At 46.1% G+C, this 22,429-nt stretch overlaps 1 protein-coding gene across 2 annotated transcripts; it reads right to left on the bottom strand.

Moving 5' to 3' along the window:
- Positions 1-9,124: 9,124 nt before the first annotated feature.
- plk1 (polo-like kinase 1 (Drosophila)) lies at positions 9,125-21,760 on the bottom strand. Of its 2 annotated transcripts, none has more exons than XM_055907098.1 (10): positions 20,523-21,760; positions 19,924-20,092; positions 19,313-19,457; positions 18,855-18,948; positions 15,048-15,270; positions 14,427-14,570; positions 13,019-13,096; positions 11,192-11,346; positions 10,786-10,968; positions 9,125-9,782 (listed from the first exon to the last, which is right to left on the bottom strand). In XM_055907098.1, the coding sequence occupies exons 1-10, from the start codon at positions 20,883-20,885 to the stop codon at positions 9,591-9,593; spliced, it is 1,746 nt and encodes a 581-aa protein (XP_055763073.1). In that variant the 5' UTR covers positions 20,886-21,760; the 3' UTR covers positions 9,125-9,590. The 2 variants fall into 2 exon arrangements, with proteins under 2 accessions (XP_055763073.1, XP_055763074.1); XM_055907099.1 differs by having other exon boundaries at positions 14,427-14,567.
- Positions 21,761-22,429: the final 669 nt, after the last annotated feature.

Raw genomic sequence — 22,429 nt, 5'->3', positions numbered from 1 at the left:
GGCCTGTTAAAGACGTCACCAGACTGTGTTAGCCTGTTAAAGACGTCACCAGACTGTGTTAGCCTGTTAAAGACATCACCAGACTGTGTTAGCCTGTTAAAGACATCACCAGACTGTGTTAGTGTGTTAAAGACGTCACCAGACTGTGTTAGCCTGTTAAAGACGTCACCAGACTGTGTTAGCCTGTTAAAGACATCACCAGACTGTGTTAGCCTGTTAAAGACATCACCAGACTGTGTTAGCCTGTTAAAGACATCACCAGACTGTGTTAGCGTGTTAAAGACATTACCAGACTATGTTAGCGTGTTAAAGATATCACCAGACTGTGTCAGCCTGTTAAAGACATCACCAGACTGTGTTAGCGTGTTAAAGACATCACCAGACTGTGTTAGCCTGCTGAACTAAAGACATCACCAGACTGTGTTAGCCTGTTAAAGGCATCACCAGACTGTGTTAGCCTGTTAAAGACGTCACCAGACTGTGTTAGCCTGTTAAAGACATCACCAGACTGTGTTAGCCTGTTAAAGACATCACCAGACTGTGTTAGCCTGTTAAAGGCATCACCAGACCGTGTTAGCCTGTTAAAGGCATCACCAGACTGTGTTAGCCTGTTAAATGCATCACCAGACTGTGTTAGCCTGTTAAAGACGTCACCAGACTGTGTTAGCCTGTTAAAGACGTCACCAGACTGTGTTAACCTGTTAAAGACGTCACCATACTGTGTTGGCCTGTTAAAGACGTCACCAGACTGTGTTAGCCTGTTAAAGACGTCACCAGACTGTGTTAGCCTGTTAAAGACATCACCAGACTGTGTTAGCCTGTTAAAGACATTACCAGACTGTGTTAGCCTGTTAAAGACGTCACCAGACTGTGTTAGCCTGTTAAAGACGTCACCAGACTGTGTTCGCCTGTTAAAGACATCACCAGACTGTGTTAGCCTGTTAAAGACATCACCAGACTGTGTTAGCCTGTTAAAGACATCACCAGACTGTGTTAGCCTGTTAAAGACGTCACCAGACTGTGTTAGCCTGTTAAAGGCATCACCAGACTGTGTTAGCCTGTTAAAGACATCACCAGACTGTGTTAGCCTGTTAAAGACGTCACCAGACTGTGTTAGCCTGTTAAAGACATCACCAGACTGTGTTAGCCTGTTAAAGGCATCACCAGACTGTGTTAGCCTGTTAAAGGCATCACCAGACTGTGTTAGCCTGTTAAATGCATCACCAGACTGTGTTAGCCTTTTAAAGACGTCACCAGACTGTGTTAGCCTGTTAAAGACGTCACCAGACTGTGTTAGCCTGTTAAAGACATCACCAGACTGTGTTAGCCTGTTAAAGGCATCACCAGACTGTGTTAGCCTGTTAAAGGCATCACCAGACTGTGTTAGCCTGTTAAATGCATCACCAGACTGTGTTAGCCTTTTAAAGACGTCACCAGACTGTGTTAGCCTGTTAAAGACGTCACCAGACTGTGTTAGCCTGTTAAAGACGTCACCAGAGTGTGTTAACCTGTTAAAGACGTCACCATACTGTGTTGGCCTGTTAAAGACGTCACCAGACTGTGTTAGCCTGTTAAAGACGTCACCAGACTGTGTTAGCCTGTTAAAGACATCACCAGACTGTGTTAGCCTGTTAAAGACATCACCAGACTGTGTTAGCCTGTTAAAGACATCACCAGACTGTGTTAGCGTGTTAAAGACATTACCAGACTATGTTAGCGTGTTAAAGATATCACCAGACTGTGTCAGCCTGTTAAAGACATCACCAGACTGTGTTAGCGTGTTAAAGACATCACCAGACTGTGTTAGCCTGCTGAACTAAAGACATCACCAGACTGTGTTAGCCTGTTAAAGGCATCACCAGACTGTGTTAGCCTGTTAAAGACGTCACCAGACTGTGTTAGCCTGTTAAAGACGTCACCAGACTGTGTTAGCCTGTTAAAGACATCACCCGACTGTGTTAGCGTGTTAAAGACATCACCAGACTGTGTTAGCCTGTTAAAGACATCACCAGACCGTGTTAGCCTGTTAAAGACGTCACCAGACTGTGTTAGCCTGTTAAAGACATTACCAGACTGTGTTAGCCTGTTAAAGACATCACCAGACTGTGTTAGCCTGTTAAAGACATTACCAGACTGTGTTAGCCTGTTAAAGACATCACCAGACTGTGTTCGCGTGTTAAAGACATCACCAGACTGTGTTAGCCTGTTAAAGACATCACCAGACTGTGTTAGCCTGTTAAAGACATCACCAGACTGTGTTAGCCTGTTAAAGACGTCACCAGACTGTGTTAGCCTGTTAAAGGCATCACCAGACTGTGTTAGCCTGTTAAAGACATCACCAGACTGTGTTAGCCTGTTAAAGACGTCACCAGACTGTGTTAGCCTGTTAAAGACATCACCAGACTGTGTTAGCCTGTTAAAGGCATCACCAGACTGTGTTAGCCTGTTAAAGGCATCACCAGACTGTGTTAGCCTGTTAAATGCATCACCAGACTGTGTTAGCCTGTTAAAGACGTCACCAGACTGTGTTAGCCTGTTAAAGACGTCACCAGACTGTGTTAGCCTGTTAAAGACGTCACCAGACTGTGTTAGCCTGTTAAAGACGTCACCAGACTGTGTTAGCCTGTTAAAGACGTCACCAGACTGTGTTAGCCTGTTAAAGACGTCACCAGACTGTGTTAGCCTGTTAAAGACGTCACCAGACTGTGTTAGCGTGTTAAAGACGTAACCAGACTGTGTTAGCCTGTTAAAGACGTCACCAGACTGTGTTAGCCTGTTAAAGACATCACCAGACTGTGTTAGCCTGTTAAAGACATCACCAGACTGTGTTAGCCTGTTAAAGACATCACCAGACTGTGTTAGCGTGTTAAAGACATTACCAGACTGTGTTAGCGTGTTAAAGATATCACCAGACTGTGTCAGCCTGTTAAAGACATCACCAGACTGTGTTAGCGTGTTAAAGACATCACCAGACTGTGTTAGCCTGTTAAAGACATCACCAGACTGTGTTAGCCTGTTAAAGACATCACCAGACTGTGTTAGCCTGTTAAAGACATCACCAGACTGTGTTAGCCTGTTAAAGACGTCACCAGACTGTGTTAGCCTGTTAAATGCATCACCAGACTGTGTTAGCCTGTTAAAGACGTCACCAGACTGTGTTAGCCTGTTAAAGACGTCACCAGACTGTGTTGGCCTGTTAAAGACGTCACCAGACTGTGTTAACCTGTTAAAGACGTCACCATACTGTGTTGGCCTGTTAAAGACGTCACCAGACTGTGTTAGCCTGTTAAAGACGTCACCAGACTGTGTTAGCCTGTTAAAGACGTCACCAGACTGTGTTAGCCTGTTAAAGACGTCACCAGACTGTGTTAGCCTGTTAAAGACGTCACCAGACTGTGTTAGCCTGTTAAAGACATCACCAGACTGTGTTAGCCTGTTAAAGACGTCACCAGACTGTGTTAGCCTGTTAAAGACATCACCAGACTGTGTTAGCCTGTTAAAGACGTCACCAGACTGTGTTAGCCTGTTAAAGACATCACCAGACTGTGTTAGCGTGTTAAAGACATTACCAGACTGTGTTAGCGTGTTAAAGATATCACCAGACTGTGTCAGCCTGTTAAAGACATCACCAGACTGTGTTAGCGTGTTAAAGACATCACCAGACTGTGTTAGCGTGTTAAAGGCATCACCAGACTGTGTTAGCCTGTTAAAGACATCACCAGACTGTGTTAGTCTGCTGAACTAAAGACATCACCAGACTGTGTTAGCCTGTTAAAGACATCACCAGACTGTGTTAGTCTGTTAAAGACATCACCAGACTGTGTTAGCCTGTTAAAGACGTCACCAGACTGTGTTAGCCTGTTAAAGACGTCACCAGACTGTGTTAGCCTGTTAAAGACGTCACCAGACTGTGTTAGCCTGTTAAAGACATCACCAGACTGTGTTAGCCTGTTAGCCACCCTTCCCTTTAGAGACAGGCAAACTAGCATTGCATGGCAACAGTAGCCTTGGCAACACGACTTCCTTTTGGCTAAGGCAAGTATGAAAGACATGCTAACATACTGTTAGTTTGTGTTTTAGTATTATCTAAATGCTGCCCTCTGACCCAGAAAACGTCTTTACTAGATTCATGATAGAGTTGTTAGACTAAGCAAGTTTGACCCTGGTGGTCATTTATGAACATTTGAACATCAAATGTTCCATGTTCTGTTATAATCTCCACCCGGCACAGCCAGAAGAGGACTGGCCACCCCTCATAGCCTGGTTCCTCTCTAGGTTTCTTCCTAGGTTCCGTCCTTTCTAGGGTAGTTTTAATCCTAGCCACCCCTCATAGCCTGGTTCCTCTCTAGGTTTCTTCCTAGGTTCCGGCCTTTCTAGGGAGTTTTTCCTAGCCACCCCTCATAGCCTGGTTCCTCTCTAGGTTTCTTCCTAGGTTTTGGCCTTTCTAGGGAGTTTTTCCTAGCCACCGTGCTTCTACACCTGCATTGCTTGCTGTTTGGGGTTTTAGGCTGGGTTTCTGTACAGCACTTTGAGATATCAGCTGATGTAAGAAGGGCTTTATAAATACATTTAAATTGAACTTCAAAGCGTGATGTAGTTTTACTGCAGTTTGCAGCTGTTTGTTGGTAAATAATGAATCTGTTATGATTTACTGCAGCTGGAAAGAGAGCTGTTGATGGGTTACCATAGAGATGGGTAGACACTATTTTCTAATCCGTTTTCGGATTTGACAAACAGAGAAGTAGGGGAAGATTTCATACCTTGGGCTATTTTTTTGTCTAACTTGTTGGGCTAGTATTCAAAACAGCAGTTGTTTGGGGGAAAAAAATTGATTTATTTAACAAGTCAGTTAAGAACAAATTTTTATTTTCAATGACGGCCTAGAAACAGTGGGTTAACTGTCTTGTTCAGGGGCAGAACGACAGATTTTTACCTTGTCATTCTCACCTTTCGGTGACTAGTCCAACGCTCTAACCACTAGTGTGACGACTTCAACCGAAGGTGGCTCCTCTCCCCGTTCGGGCGGCGCTCGGCGGTCTTCGTCGCCGGTCTACTAGCTGCCACTGATTCCTTTTCTTTTTCGTTTGTTGTTCACCTGTGTCTAGTTTAGGTTAAATGTGTGGTATTTAATCTCGCCCTACCCTCTAGGTTTTGTTCTTGATGGACTTGTAAATAAACGTCCTTCTTGCAATTCTTACTCTCCTGTGCCTGACTCCACACTGTAAGAAATTGTAATGGATACTGGTAACTTGTTTTAACAAACTTCTCAACACAAGCTATACTTGGCACAACATGCACCCATCCCCCACTATACCCCCACACTTTGTACCCTAATAAGTAACCACAGACCCACACACACTCCCCTCCCCCATGAATAGGCCCCTGTTAAAACAGACGCACATGCATTCTGCTCAAGGATGAGACTTTAAGACAAAGAACTGTGTGAAGAGCCAATGGAACGTCGACATCAGGCCCGGACAGGACTACCCACGACCCAGATCGACCAATCGGAAGGCCAGACTACAAGATCAACCTACTTTACTTGATGCATATATAATCAGCACAAATTGTTTAGAGGCCTCTCTTTCGACGATTCCATACGAGTCAGACAGAAGGGTCCGTGCTGCACGATTTACTAAGATATTTTTACATGTGAATAAACTGCCTTATTATACAACTATCCACCTCGTCCTATGTCTCCATTTGATCTCCTGTCTCCAGTAAACGTTTTATCAACAACACCCACCTCTCCTAGGGAGAACCTGACAACTAGGCTACCCTGCCGCGGTAATGCAGCTACTAAAACACCTGTAACCGTAAGATCCCGTAGAGAATATTTTGGTTCCGCGAACAATAGGAATAGCAGAGGAAGTAGACAAATATTCCTTACGCTCTTAACTTTCTGTGTAACTTTGTTGGGGTCAAAATGGCAGCAAAAAAAGAAATGTTGTTGATGCAGTTACTTTTAAACCGTTTATTTCCTCCAAACTCCATATTTGGGGAGCAGAGAAGTGGATGTGAACATTAACTTTTTGTCTAAAATGAGTGGTCAAAGTAGCTGATTTCGTGTCAAAGGTTACAGAGAATGTTGTTGGAAGTGGAGACGTCACAACCGGGAGCTTTAGAAACCTGAGGAAATGCCATGAAAGAAGATGGAGGACAAAAAAAATGAATGTAAAACAAATTGTATACATAAAGTATAAAGTTGTATACAACCAACTCAAGTCTCTAAGAGCTTTGCACCCCTTGATTGTACAATATTTGCCGATTATAATTAAAATAATTATTCAAACTCTGTCGAGGTGGTTGTTGATCATTGCTAGGCAACCATTTTCAGGTCTTACCATAGATTTTCAAGAAGATTTAAGTCCAAACTGTAATCAGGCCTCTACTATAAATAGGACAGACACTTCAAAACCTTATTCCTTGAGATAATTAATGTACACTACCTTACCAAAAGTTTATGGACCCCTGCTCGTCGAACATCTCATTACCAAAATCATGGGCATTAATATGGAGTTGGTCCCCCCTTCGCTGCTATAATTCATCCCAAAGGTGCTCGATGGGGTTGAGGTCAGGGCTCTGTGCAGGCCAGTCAAGTTCTTCCACACCGATCCCTACAAACCATTTCTGTATGGACCTCGCTTTGTGCATGGGGGCATTGTCATGCTGAAACAGGAAAGGGCCTTTCCCAAACTGTTGCCACAAAGTTGGAAGCACAGAATCATCTAGAATGTAATTGTATGCTGTATTTCCCTTCACTGGAACTAAGGGGCCCGAACCATGAAAAACAGCCCCAGACCATTATTCCTCCTCCACCAAACTTTACAGTTAGCACTCTGTATTCGGGCAGGTAGCGTTTTCCTGGCATCTGCCAAACCCAGATTCGCCCGTCGGACTGCCAGATGGTAAAGCGCAATTCATCACTCCAGAGAACGCGTTTCCACTGCTCCAGAGTCCAATGGCGGCGAGCTTTACACCGCTCCAGCCGACGCTCGGCAATGCGCACGGTGATCTTAAGCTTGCGTGCGGCTGCTCGGCCGTGGAAACCCATTTCATGAAGCTCCCGATGAAGAGTTATTGTGCTGATGTTGCTTCCAGAGGCAGTTAGGAAACTTGGTAGTGAGTGTTGCAACCGAGGACAGACGATTTTTACGAATTACGCTCATCAGCGCTCGACGGTCCCGTTCTGTGAGCTTGTGTGGCCTACCCCTTTGCTGCTGAGCCGTTGTTTCTCCGAGATGTTTCCGGATCATACAGCGAAATATTGAAAGGAGTATCGAAGGCTCCAGGCCCCAGATCATACAGGGATATATTGAAACGAGCATCGAAGGCTCCAGGCCCCAGATCATACAGGGATATATTGAAACAAGCATCGAAGGCTCCAGGATCCTGCCTTACACTAGCTTGTACCACAATGTAAGAAAGCAACAGGGAGGGGTTGTGGGTTGGATAACATAGTCAGCTCTGCCCTTTAAATACATCACTCATTGTTTCAAGCCACACCCCGCGAACATACCTTAAAGAATGTTCAAGAACCTTTAGGGGAAATGTCATTCAAAATGGCTCCGCAAGCAGGAAACTGAACGCACCCCATGACCCCTCATTCTATGCCCGTTGTCAGGGGTTGTGAAATTAAACATTCAACCTAGTTACATCACATAGGTCTCTATGGTTACATTACAGACCTGCCCTACCCCACCATTCTAGGTTTACAGTAGCACCCTGTTCAGCTGGATTCTCTTCACCATTCTAGGTTTACAGTAACACCCTGTTCAGTTGGATTCTCTTCACCATTCTAGGTTTACAGTAACACCCTGTTCAGCTGGATTCTCTTCACCATTCTAGGTTTACAGTAACACACCCTGTTCAGTTGGATTCTCTTCACCATTCTAGGTTTACAGTAACACCCTGTTCAGTTGGATTCTCTTCACCATTATAGGTTTACAGTAACACCCTGTTCAGCTGGATTCTCTTCACCATTCTAGGTTTACAGTAACACACCCTGTTCAGTTGGATTCTCTTCACCATTCTAGGTTTACAGTAACATGCACCCTGTTCAGCTGGATTCTCTTCACCATTCTAGGTTTACAGTAACACGCACCCTGTTCAGTTGGATTCTCTTCACCATTCTAGGTTTACAGTAACATGCACCCTGTTCAGTTGGATTCTCTTCACCATTCTAGGTTTACAGTAACACACCCTGTTCAGTTGGATTCTCTTCACCATTCTAGGTTTACAGTAACATGCACCCTGTTCAGCTGGATTCTCTTCACCATTCTAGGTTTACAGTAACACACACCCTGTTCAGTTGGATTCTCTTCACCATTCTAGGTTTACAGTAACACGCACCCTGTTCAGTTGGATTCTCTTCACCATTCTAGGTTTACAGTAACATGCACCCTGTTCAGCTGGATTCTCTTCACCATTCTAGGTTTACAGTAACATGCACCCTGTTCAGTTGGATTCTCTTCACCATTCTAGGTTTACAGTAACATGCACCCTGTTCAGCTGGATTCTCATCACCATTCTAGGTTTACAGTAACATGCACCCTGTTCAGCTGGATTCTCGTCACCATTCTAGGTTTACAGTAACACCCTGTTCAGCTGGATTCTCTTCACCATTCTAGGTTTACAGTAACATGCACCCTGTTCAGTTGGATTCTCTTCACCATTCTAGGTTTACAGTAACATGCACCCTGTTCAGTTGGATTCTCTTCACCATTCTAGGTTTACAGTAACACCCTGTTCAGCTGGATTCTCTTCACCATTCTAGGTTTACAGTAACATGCACCCTGTTCAGCTGGATTCTCTTCACCATTCTAGGTTTACAGTAACATGCACCCTGTTCAGTTGGATTCCCTTCACCATTCTAGGTTTACAGTAACATGCACCCTGTTCAGTTGGATTCTCTTCACCATTCTAGGTTTACAGTAACACGCACCCTGTTCAGTTGGATTCTCTTCACCATTCTAGGTTTACAATAACACCCTGTTCAGTTGGATTCTCTTCACCATTCTAGGTTTACAGTAACATGCACCCTGTTCAGTTGGATTCTCTTCCTACCCATAATGCTTTGAGTTTAGTCTGCTTCAAGTGAACAAAACAACCCGTAAAACACAACCTCTTTCAAGACTTTATTAATGTGGAAGAATATTCAACTTTTAAAACATGTAAACGTTTAATTAAACCTTCAGAAAGTTTTGTACAAGAGGAAAGTCATGTTGAAAACGACATGTAAAAACAGGTTTAAAAGATTGAGAAGCATGTACATGATACAGTCTGTCACAACACGGTTCGTTTCCCACCTCACCTAGCGCACTACAGACCAGACAGAGAAGGGGATTACAGACAGGATGTTAACTCAGACAAACACAGACAGGACAGGAAGAGACAGATCACTTGTGACTATAATAAGACGTTGTTTCAACATTAGAGACCGTTGGTAGATCCAGCAGTCTGATTGGCCAGCAGACAGCAGGAAGTGGATTATAGTCAGGGGGGGGGGGGGGGGGATAAACACCTTGCCCTCCACCCTGGGCTGTGATAGGCTGCGGGGCCAGAGAGGACGGTGTTGATTGGCTGGTTGGTTAGTGAGGCGTGGAGGACTTGCAGGCCAGTAGTTTGGCCACCATCAGTCGGGCGTATCGCATCCTGCTGGCCAGCTCCTTACAGCAGCCAAACTCCTCGATCAGAGACATCTTATAGGTTCGGAAGTCTCTCCTCTCGTCGATGAAGGACACAGCACCCATCAGCGGACACAGGATCAACTTGGTGTGGTCCTACAGAAGAAATATCTCTATATTATCTATCACAATAACTTGTTGTGGTCCTATAGAAGAGATCTCTATATTATCTATCACAATAACTTGGTGATCTCTATATTATCTATCACAATAACTTGGTGTGGTCCTATAGAAGAGATCTCTATATTATCTATCACAATAACTTGGTGTGGTCATACAGAAGAGATCTCTATATTATCTATCACAATAACTTGGTGTGGTCCTATAGAAGAGATCTCTATATTATCTATCACAATAACTTGGTGTGGTCCTATAGAAGAGATCTCTATATTATCTATCACAATAACTTGGTGTGGTCCTATAGAAGAGATCTCTATATTATCTATCACAATAACTTGGTGTGGTCCTATAGAAGAGATCTCTATATTATCTATCACAATAACTTGGTGTGGTCCTATAGAAGAGATCTCTATATTATCTATCACAATAACTTGGTGTGGTCCTATAGAAGAGATCTCTATATTATCTATCACAATAACTTGGTGTGGTCCTATAGAAGAGATCTCTATATTATCTATCACAATAACTTGGTGTGGTCCTATAGAAGAGATCTCTATATTATCTATCACAATAACTTGGTGTGGTCCTATAGAAGAGATCTCTATATTATCTATCACAATAACTTGGTGTGGTCCTATAGAAGAGATCTCTATATTATCTATCACAATAACTTGGTGTGGTCCTATAGAAGAGATCTCTATATTATCTATCACAATAACTTGGTGTGGTCCTATAGAAGAGATCTCTATATTATCTATCACAATAACTTGGTGTGGTCCTACAGAAGAGATATATAGTGATAACAATACTAGGAGGAGGAGAGAGACGAGAAAGAGGAGAGAGAGACGAGAAAGAGAGACGAGAGAAGGAGAGAGAGAGAGAGAGAGAGGAGAGGAGCGAGAGGAGCGAAGGAGGAGAAAGAGAGAGACGAGAAAGAGAGAGAGAGAGAAGAGAGAGGAGCGAGAGGAGAGACGGGTACCTGGAAGAAGTTGATCTGCACGGTGCCGTTGGTGAGGTGGAGGACGATGGCCGACTTGGTTCTGAACCAGTGGCTGAGGTACGGCAGACGGGCCAGCTCGTCTCCGTCACGAGGCGTGATGTTGGCGCCCGCCTTCAGAAGGTGCTCCGACATGTAGTTACGGAAGTACTTCAACAACGTGATCTGGGGAGGGCAGGGGTCACAGGTCAGCTAGGCTCTAACAGACATGTAGTTACGGAAGTACTTCAACAACGTGATCTGGGGAGGGCAGGGGTCACAGGTCAGCTAGGCTCTAACAGACATGTAAGGTGGGAAGACAAGAGGCTAAGGATTTTATCCCAATGCTTTCCGAAAGTTAGCCTGACGCTAGCCACAGCCATAGAGAAGCACTAGCAGCGACGCTAACCTTCTTGGATAGCGTAGCGGGGTAGGAGCGGACACTGAGGTAGCTCTCGGCAGCCATCTTGTCGATGTACTGAAGACTGTCCCCGTCAGCGTACATGATCATCCTGGTACAGTCGTTAAACAACACCCCCACGCTGTTGTCACACAGCTGATAGCCTGCAGCAGAGGAGACACACAACCCTCCATTCAGAGTGGATCGCATGGACACGGGGTTGACATGGTAACAGAGAGCATGGACACAGGGTTGACATGGTAACAGAGAGCATCACATGGACACAGGGTTGACATGGTAACAGAGAGCATGGACACAGGGTTGACATGGTAACAGAGAGCATGGACACAGGGTTGACATGGTGACAGAGCATCACATTGACACAGGGTTGACATGGTAACAGAGAAAGAGCATTGACACAGGGTTGACATGGTGACAGAGCATCACATTGACACAGGGTTGACATGGTAACAGAGAAAGAGCATTGACACAGGGTTGACATGGTGACAGAGCATCACATTGACACAGGGTTGACATGGTAACAGAGAGCATTGACACAGGGTTGACATGGTGACAGAGAGCATCACATTGACACAGGGTTGACATGGTAACAGAGAGCATTGACACAGGGTTGACATGGTGACAGAGAGCATCACATTGACACAGGGTTGACATGGTGACAGAGAGCATTGACACAGGGTTGACATGGTGACAGAGAGCATCACATTGACACAGGGTTGACATGGTGACAGAGAGCATCACATTGACACAGGGTTGACATGGTGACAGAGCATCACATTGACACATGGTAACAGAGAAAGAGCATTGACACAGGGTTGACATGGTAAGAGAGCATCACATTGACACAGGGTTGACATGGTAACAGAGAGCATCACATTGACACAGGGTTGACATGGTGACAGAGAGCATCACATTGACACAGGGTTGACATGGTGACAGAGAGCATCACATTGACACAGGGTTGACATGGTGACAGAGCATCACATTGACACAGGGTTGACATGGTAACAGAGAGCATCACATTGACACAGGGTTGACATGGTGACAGAGAGCATCACATTGACACAGGGTTGACATGGTGACAGAGCATCACATTGACACAGGGTTGACATGGTAACAGAGAGCATTGACACAGGGTTGACATGGTAACAGAGAGCATTGACACAGGGTTGACATGGTGACAGAGAGCATCACATTGACACAGGGTTGACATGGTGACAGAGAGCATCACATTGACACAGGGTTGACATGGTGACAGAGAGCATCACATTGACACAGGGTTGACATGGTGACAGAGCATCACATTGACACAGGGTTGACATGGTAACAGAGAGCATCACATTGACACAGGGTTGACATGGTAACAGAGAGCATCACATTGACACAGGGTTGACATGGTAACAGAGAGCATCACATTGACACAGGGTTGACATGGTGACAGAGAGCATCACATTGACACAGGGTTGACATGGTGACAGAGAGCATCACATTGACACAGGGTTGACATGGTGACAGAGCATCACATTGACACAGGGTTGACATGGTGACAGAGCATCACATTGACACAGGGTTGACATGGTAACAGAGAGCATCACATTGACACAGGGTTGACATGGTGACACAGAGACAGGGTTGACATGGTGACAGAGCATGGACACAGGGTTGACATGGTGACAGAGCATGGACACAGGGTTGACATGGTGACAGAGCATCACATTGACACAGGGTTGACATGGTAACAGAGAGCATCACATTGACACAGGGTTGACATGGTGACACAGAGACAGGGTTGACATGGTGACAGAGAGTTGTTACCCAGTCCGTATTTGTCGCTGTAGTCGACCCACTTGCTGATCCAGAAGATGGGGACACAGGCTGGGTCCTCTGCTTCCTCTGGAAACACAGGGGTCAGAGGTCAGGGGTCAGACAGGAACCCTGTCTAGAGCACGTCATACCTAACAGAGGTCAATATGTTGGGCTGTGTCGCGTACCCATTCGTATGAGTCCTCTCTCCGAGAGCAGTGTGTGTGTCTCGTACCCATTCGTATGAGTCCTCTCTCCGAGAGCAGTGTGTGTGTGTCTCGTACCCATTCGTATGAGTCCTCTCTCCGAGGGCAGTGTGTGTGTGTGTCTCGTACCCATTCGTATGAGTCCTCTCTCCGAGGGCAGTGTGTGTGTGTCTCGTACCCATTCGTACGAGTCCTCTCTCCGGGGGCAGTGTGTGTGTCTCGTACCCATTCGTACGAGTCCTCTCTCCGAGGGCAGTGTGTGTGTGTCTCGTACCCATTCGTACGAGTCCTCTCTCCGAGGGCAGTGTGTGTGTGTGTCTCGTACCCATTCGTATGAGTCCTCTCTCCGAGGGCAGTGTGTGGGTCTCGTACCCATTCGTATGAGTCCTCTCTCCGAGGGCAGTGTGTGTGTGTCTCGTACCCATTCGTATGAGCCCTCTCTCCGAGGGCAGTGTGTGTGTCTCGTACCCATTCGTATGAGTCCTCTCTCCGAGGGCAGTGTGTGTGTCTCGTACCCATTCGTATGAGTCCTCTCTCCGAGGGCAGTGTGTGTGTCTCGTACCCATTCGTATGAGTCCTCTCTCCGAGGGCAGTGTGTGTGTCTCGTACACATTCGTATGAGCCCTCTCTCCGAGGGCAGTGTGTGTGTCTCGTACCCATTCGTACGAGTCCTCTCTCCGAGGGCAGTGTGTGTGTCTCGTACCCATTCGTATGAGTCCTCTCTCCGAGGGCAGTGTGTGTGTGTCTCGTACCCATTCGTATGAGTCCTCTCTCCGAGGGCAGTGTGTGTGTCTCGTACCCATTCGTACGAGTCCTCTCTCCGAGGGCAGTGTGTGTGTCTCGTACCCATTCGTATGAGCCCTCTCTCCGAGGGCAGTGTGTGTGTCTCGTACCCATTCGTATGAGTCCTCTCTCCGAGGGCAGTGTGTGTGTCTCGTACCCATTCGTATGAGTCCTCTCTCCGAGGGCAGTGTGTGTGTCTCGTACCCATTCGTATGAGTCCTCTCTCCGAGGGCAGTGTGTGTGTCTCGTACCCATTCGTATGAGTCCTCTCTCCGAGGGCAGTGTGTGTGTCTCGTACCCATTCGTACGAGTCCTCTCTCCGAGGGCAGTGTGTGTGTGTCTCGTACGAGTCCTCTCTCCGAGGGCAGTGTGTGTGTCTCGTACCCATTCGTATGAGCCCTCTCTCCGAGGGCAGTGTGTGTGTCTCGTACCCATTCGTATGAGTCCTCTCTCCGAGGGCTTGGCAGCGTTGCAGGTGTCCAGCTGCTGCAGCAGGTCACTCAGGTTGCAGTCTGTGGCCTCTGGAATCTCTCTGAGCAGCGCCTCCTCTTTCTGCTCCACCTTCTCTGTCCCTGCTGAAGAGAAGAGGTCGACACTAAACCCCCGCTGAAGAGAAGAGGTCGACACTAAACCCCCGCTGAAGGAAAACGAAGGGAGGAAAGGAAGGGAGACTGACACTAGACCCCCCCCCTCGCTGAAGGAAAGGAAGGGAGGAAAGGAGAGAGACTGACAGTAGATCCCCCCCCGGCTGAAGGAAAAAGGGAGGAAAGGAAGGGAGACTGACACTAGACCAGCCCCGCTGAAGGAAAGGAAGGCAGGAAAAGGAAGGGAGGAAAGGAAGGGCGGAAAGGAGAGAGACTGACACTAGACCACCCCCGCTGAAGGAAAGGAAGGCAGGAAAAGGAAGGGAGGAAAGGAGAGAGACTGACACTAGACCCCCCCCCCTCGCTGAAGGAAAGGAAGGGAGGAAAGGAGAGAGACTGACACTAGACCCCCGGGCTGAAGGAAAGGAGAGACCCCTCCACTAGATAGTGTAGTAGTGTGAATCTAACCTTTGTTGTTGAGGGCGGTGAGCGGGCGTCTCTGGCCGGGCTCCAGAGAGGAGGGAGCGATGGAGAAGCGCGGGGGCACGGTGAGGCAGGTGGTGGGGAGACGCAGGGGGATGTACCCCTCGGTGAAGAACTCGTCGGTCTGCAGCTGGGAGATGGTGGGTCGCTGGGCCGGGTCGGCGTGCAGCATCCGCTTGATCAGAGACGCTGCCACCGGGTTGATCTGCTACAGAAACACAATTACAAACAGCATCCGCTTGATCAGAGACGCTGCTACAGGGTTGATCTGCTACAGAAACACAATTACAAACAGCATCCTCTTGATCAGAGACGCTGCTACAGGGTTGATCTGCTACAGAAACACAATTACAAACAGCATCCTCTTGATCAGAGACGCTGCTACAGGGTTGATCTGCTACAGAAACACAATTACAAACAGCATCCTATTGATCAGAGACGCTGCTACAGGGTTGATCTGCTACAGAAACACAATTACAAACAGCATCCTCTTGATCAGAGACGCTGCTACAGGGTTGATCTGCTACAGAAACACAATTACAAACAGCATCCTCTTGATCAGAGACGCTGCTACAGGGTTGATCTGCTACAGAAACACAATTACAAACAGCATCCTCTTGATCAGAGACGCTGCTACAGGGTTGATCTGCTACAGAAACACAATTACAAACAGCATCCGCTTGATCAGAGACGCTGCCACCGGGTTGATCTGCTACAGAAACACAATTACAAACAGCATCCTCTTGATCAGAGACGCTGCCACCGGGTTGATCTGCTACAGAAACACAATTACAAACAGCATCCTCTTGATCAGAGACGCTGCCACCGGGTTGATCTGCTACAGAAACACAATTACAAACAGCATCCTCTTGATCAGAGACGCTGCCACAGGGTTGATCTGCTACAGAAACACAATTACAAACAGCATCCTCTTGATCAGAGACGCTGCTACAGGGTTGATCTGCTACAGAAACACAATTACAAACAGCATCCTCTTGATCAGAGACGCTGCCACCGGGTTGATCTGCTACAGAAACACAATTACAAACAGCATCCTATTGATCAGAGACGCTGCTACAGGGTTGATCTGCTACAGAAACACAATTACAAACAGCATCCTATTGATCAGAGACGCTGCTACAGGGTTGATCTGCTACAGAAACACAATTACAAACAGCATCCTCTTGATCAGAGACGCTGCTACAGGGTTGATCTGCTACAGAAACACAATTACAAACAGCATCCTCTTGATCAGAGACGCTGCTACAGGGTTGATCTGCTACAGAAACACAATTACAAACAGCATCCTCTTGATCAGAGACGCTGCTACAGGGTTGATCTGCTACAGAAACACAATTACAAACAGCATCCTCTTGATCAGAGACGCTGCCACCGGGTTGATCTGCTACAGAAACACAATTACAAACAGCATCCTCTTGATCAGAGACGCTGCCACCGGGTTGATCTGCTACAGAAACACAATTACAAACAGCATCCTCTTGATCAGAGACGCTGCTACAGGGTTGATCTGCTACAGAAACACAATTACAAACAGCATCCTCTTGATCAGAGACGCTGCTACAGGGTTGATCTGCTACAGAAACACAATTACAAACAGCATCCTCTTGATCAGAGACGCTGCTACAGGGTTGATCTGCTACAGAAACACAATTACAAACAGCATCCTCTTGATCAGAGACGCTGCCACCGGGTTGATCTGCTACAGAAACACAATTACAAACAGCATCCTCTTGATCAGAGACGCTGCCACCGGGTTGATCTGCTACAGAAACACAATTACAAACAGCATCCTCTTGATCAGAGACGCTGCTACAGGGTTGATCTGCTACAGAAACACAATTACAAACAGCATCCTCTTGATCAGAGACGCTGCTACAGGGTTGATCTGCTACAGAAACACAATTACAAACAGCATCCTCTTGATCAGAGACGCTGCTACAGGGTTGATCTGCTACAGAAACACAATTACAAACAGCATCCTATTGATCAGAGACGCTGCAATTACAAAACGGGGAGAGAAACGGAGAGAAGATGGTGAAGAAACTGACAAAAACAGATGACCTTTGATAGTGTAGTAGTAATGGGTGGTATTAACTCACCCAGGGGGATAGTGTAGTAGTAATGGGTGGTATTAACTCACCCAGGGGATAGTGTAGTAGTAATGGGTGGTATTAACTCACCCAGGGGGATAGTGTAGTAGTAATGGGTGGTATTAACTCACCCAGGGGATAGTGTAGTAGTAACGGGTGGTATTAACTCACCCAGGGGATAGTGTAGTAGTAATGGGTGGTATTAACTCACCCAGGGGATAGTGTAGTAGTAACGGGTGGTATTAACTCACCCAGGGGGATAGTGTAGTAGTAACGGGTGGTATTAACTCACCCAGGGGATAGTGTAGTAGTAATGGGTGGTATTAACTCACCCAGGGGATAGTGTAGTAGTAACGGGTGGTGTCAACTCACCCAGGGGATAGTGTAGTAGTAATGGGTGGTGTCAACTCACCCAGGGGATAGTGTAGTAGTAACGGGTGGTGTCAACTCACCCAGGGGATAGTGTAGTAGTAATGGGTGGTGTCAACTCACCCAGGGGATAGTGTAGTAGTAATGGGTGGTGTCAACTCACCCAGGGGATAGTGTAGTAGTAACGGGTGGTGTCAACTCACCCAGGGGATAGTGTAGTAGTAATGGGTGGTGTCAACTCACCCAGGGGATAGTGTAGTAGTAACGGGTGGTGTCAACTCACCCAGGGGATAGTGTAGTAGTAATGGGTGGTTTAACTCACCCAGGGGATAGTGTAGTAGTAATGGGTGGTATTAACTCACCCAGGGGATAGTGTAGTAGTAATGGGTGGTGTCAACTCACCCAGGGGACAGTGTAGTAGTAACGGGTGGTATTAACTCACCCAGGGGATAGTGTAGTAGTAACGGGTGGTATTAACTCACCCAGGGGATAGTGTAGTAGTAATGGGTGGTATTAACTCACCCAGGGGATAGTGTAGTAGTAATGGGTGGTATTAACTCACCCAGGGGATAGTGTAGTAGTAATGGGTGGTATTAACTCACCCAGGGGATAGTGTAGTAGTAACGGGTGGTGTCAACTCACCCAGGGGATAGTGTAGTAGTAACGGGTGGTGTCAACTCACCCAGGGGATAGTGTAGTAGTAACGGGTGGTATTAACTCACCCAGGGGATAGTGTAGTAGTAATGGGTGGTATTAACTCACCCAGGGGATAGTGTAGTAGTAATGGGTGGTATTAACTCACCCAGGGGATAGTGTAGTAGTAACGGGTGGTGTCAACTCACCCAGGGGACAGTGTAGTAGTAATGGGTGGTATTAACTCACCCAGGGGATAGTGTAGTAGTAACGGGTGGTGTCAACTCACCCAGGGGATAGTGTAGTAGTAACGGGTGGTGTCAACTCACCCAGGGGATAGTGTAGTAGTAACGGGTGGTATTAACTCACCCAGGGGATAGTGTAGTAGTAATGGGTGGTATTAACTCACCCAGGGGATAGTGTAGTAGTAATGGGTGGTATTAACTCACCCAGGGGATAGTGTAGTAGTAACGGGTGGTGTCAACTCACCCAGGGGACAGTGTAGTAGTAATGGGTGGTATTAACTCACCCAGGGGATAGTGTAGTAGTAACGGGTGGTGTCAACTCACCCAGGGGATAGTGTAGTAGTAACGGGTGGTATTAACTCACCCAGGGGATAGTGTAGCGGTATTGGGTGGTGTCAACTCACCCAGGGGATAGTGTAGCGGTATTAACTCACCCAGGGGATAGTGTAGTTGTTCTTTTTGATGCGGTTGTAGGTCTCCTTCAGACAAGACGTCTCAAATGGAGGTTTACCAACCAGCAGAGTGTACCTGAGAGAGATGCAACCTGTTACAATACAGACCACTACTGGGGGAACCCAGATATAGTATTAAATATGTGTTGAGGTAGTCAGTATGAAGCCTGTTACAATACAGACCACTACTGGGGAACCCAGATATAGTATTAAATATGTGTTGAGGTAGTCAGTATGAAGCCTGTTACAATACAGACCACTACTGGGGAAACCCAGATATAGTATTAAATATGTGTTGAGGTAGTATGTAGCGCCAACACGCCAACATGGCCGGTCAAATATAAATTTCTTTGACCCGCCAATAGCTAAATCTACCCGTATGTGGCAGGTGTTTAACGTCCCTCCCGTGTCTGTGTGCATCTCGTCTGCGTTCCACTTACAGGATGCAGCCCAGAGACCAGACGTCGACCTCGAAGCTGTGTCCTTTCTTACAGAGAACCTCCGGGGCGATGTAGTTAGGAGTTCCACACAGAGTCTTCTTACGCTCCCCCTCGAATTCTATCTTAGTGGCAAGGCCAAAGTCACCTGGGGAGAAGTCAGATGGGTGTTTAGACAAGGTGCTGTACAGAGGTGTGTGTAGAGGCTGAATGAATACAGCCCTGGTGTGTGTGTGTATAGAGGTGTATTGTCAAACTATCCGTTGGTGTTCATTCTGAACCGGCCCACCAAGTGTGTGTGGTGTACATTCTGCAGTGAGTCTATACGGAGTGTGTGTGTACATTCTGCAGTGAGTCTATACGGAGTGTGTGTGGTGTACATTCTGCAGTGAGTCTATACGGAGTGTGTGTGGTGTACATTCTGCAGTGAGTCTATACGGAGTGTGTGTGGTGTACATTCTGCAGTGAGTCTATACGGAGTGTGTGTGGTGTACATTCTGCAGTGAGTCTATACGGAGTGTGTGTGTGGTGTACATTCTGCAGTGAGTCTATACGGAGTGTGTGTGTGGTGTACATTCTGCAGTGAGTCTATACGGAGTGTGTGTGTTTCGTACCTATCTTGACATCCATGTCGTCGCTGAGGAAGACGTTGCCTAGTTTCAGGTCTCTGTGTATCACTCTGTTATTGTGGAGGTACTGACAGCCTTTAACCAGCTGCATCATATAATACCGAGCCTCTGGCTCTGTTATCGCCTTACGACGCTTATGCAGTTCCAACAGAGACTGGAGAAGGACACGGAAAGGGGGGTTAGCAACTATTATAACATCGCTAGGTTAACTTGTATTCTTAGGGTTTGCTTCTAATGTCTGATTGGGGGACATGTACTTAGCCTAAGTTGTCATGCCAAGAAAACCCGCTTTTCAGTAGTTTGCACAAATTCATACCTACTTTTAAAGTTCACCAGTTGTAAATAACTTTCATTCAAAAGCGCAAAAGTATAAACCTAACTACTTATACAATCCCAGCTAGTCACCTTGTGGGCAAGTTGTGGTTAACAAGTCATGTCAATTCAAGTAGCTAGTCATGTTGACCGTTGGGCTTCCGTCCTAGACTAGGACGTTTCAAGCTAGCTACAGTAAGCTAGTAAAATACATGGTTAGCAAAGACAACTTACCTAAGTAAATGTTAAATCAGAAAACAAAATCCACTCACCCTTCGCCTGCAAATTTCCAAAACAACAAAGACGAAGTCGTCGTCCTCGAAAAAGCCGTGAAATCCCACAATGTGCGGGTTGTCGAGACTCTTGTGAATGGCGATTTCAGAGCTCATCTTCTCCCTCTGGTGAGGCTTGAGGATCATGGATTTGGGGACGACTTTACCGGCGAAAACCTCTTTAGTTTCCATATCTGTGATTTCGTAGCATTTGGCAAAGCCTCCCTTACCGAGAAATCTTCCCCGAGTGTACTTTTTCAATGTCCGGGGATCCACTAGAATATCTGGGATCTCTTTGAGAGGTGCCGATTTGGGGTCGACATTTGCCGACGGATTCGCCGCCTTGGCTACCGGTGCACTCATATTAGATATAAAAGTGCTCTTCAGGTTTACGAAAGGCAGAAAATAAAGATACAAGTTGACAAATCTAAATAAAAAAAAGAATACAATTTAAAATAAATAAAAATCCAATACAGAAAAAGGTTGGCTACCTACCACACTTTAGACAGGCTAGTTAGCCAACCATCCACCCTTCGAGCAAACCACTGATTTCAAATCAAAACCAACCATTCAGGTGCCCAAAACTAGCAAAACTGTTTGCTCAAATGTAGCGTACGATGCCCAAGAATCAATCGATTTAACTAAATATAACTGAATAGGGTTGCAACAACAAAAAAAGAAAGGTAAGAAATGAGTTTCCCCCGCTGTTACTCTGCTCTTCGTTGAACAACAGTGTCAACTAGCTAGCTGTAAGTTTAAATGCTGCTCTGTTCGTTACACCCGCCTGTGATTGGTCCTGCCGATTTGAATTACAAGCTGCCGCAGCAAAGCATCACGGGAAGGCTTCAACTATGAGCCAATTGCCGAGCAGGAAGTTCATATCCGCAGCACCGGTTGGTTAAAAATCTGTAGATAACGCCCCTATCTTCCTTAAACACGGACCAATCACCGACAAAAACCAGACGATAACCAAATGAATTGTGGGAAATGTAGTAGTTTGTATTTTCACAAACGCACCTTGGAGATAATGTTATGTCGTGTGACTAGAAAAACACGTAGCCAGAAGGAAAATAAACGTTATTATTACAATCCATCGCCGATAAACAATACTGGTATGTTTTAGGTAAATATAAACAATAGAACTGTTGACAAATGTAAACTCCGTCTGACACTGATGCGTCTGACTTCTCTCACCCATTCACGTCATTTTCTTTAGGAATGTAGTGAAGTAAAGTAAAAGTTGTCAATAATATAAATAGTCAAGTACAGACCCCCCCCCCCCCCCCCCCCCCCCAACAAACAAAAAACATAAGTAGTACTTCAAAGTAGCGCTTTAAAGTATTTTTTACTTAAATAGTTCACACCACTGGTTTTAGGTTAGCGTAAAGGCAGCGTCATGCTTCCCAACATAAAAACAGTTCGGACAAGTTCATGCATATATTGGGTGTGTTCCTAAATTCAATCTGGAGTGCCAGACGCTGATCAGAGCATGCTCTGGGCGTTTGTAAATTCAGAGCGCTGTCAGATTGTCCGTTCGTAAATTCAGTGCGTTTCGGCTTCCGGGAACGCTCAGAGAGTACACTGGACGCTCTGGTCGAGGAGTAGGGTTGATCCGAGCGTTCTGACCCGCGGGTTGATGAGGAATTGAAAAATGGTATGGTTGAGGGAGGAGGCAAAAGGAATGGCAAATCTGGCAAGTCTGGCTGCACAACCGATTGGCAAATGAACTGCAAGGAATAAGTTAGTCGTAAATATATATTTTTTTTAAACTAAAAGCATTGTATTTGGGACAAATGATTCACTAAACCCTGAACCTCAACTACATATTGTATTAAACAGCTTGGAGTAACCCTGAATTGTAAACTGTCAAAACATATTGATACAACATTAGCTAAGACGGGGAGAAG

Source organism: Salvelinus fontinalis, chromosome 40, assembly GCF_029448725.1.
Source record: "Salvelinus fontinalis isolate EN_2023a chromosome 40, ASM2944872v1, whole genome shotgun sequence".
NCBI classification, from domain to species: domain Eukaryota; kingdom Metazoa; phylum Chordata; class Actinopteri; order Salmoniformes; family Salmonidae; genus Salvelinus; species Salvelinus fontinalis.
Note: the sequence above shows the minus strand (reverse complement) of the source record. Positions and strands in the feature narration are given on the sequence as shown.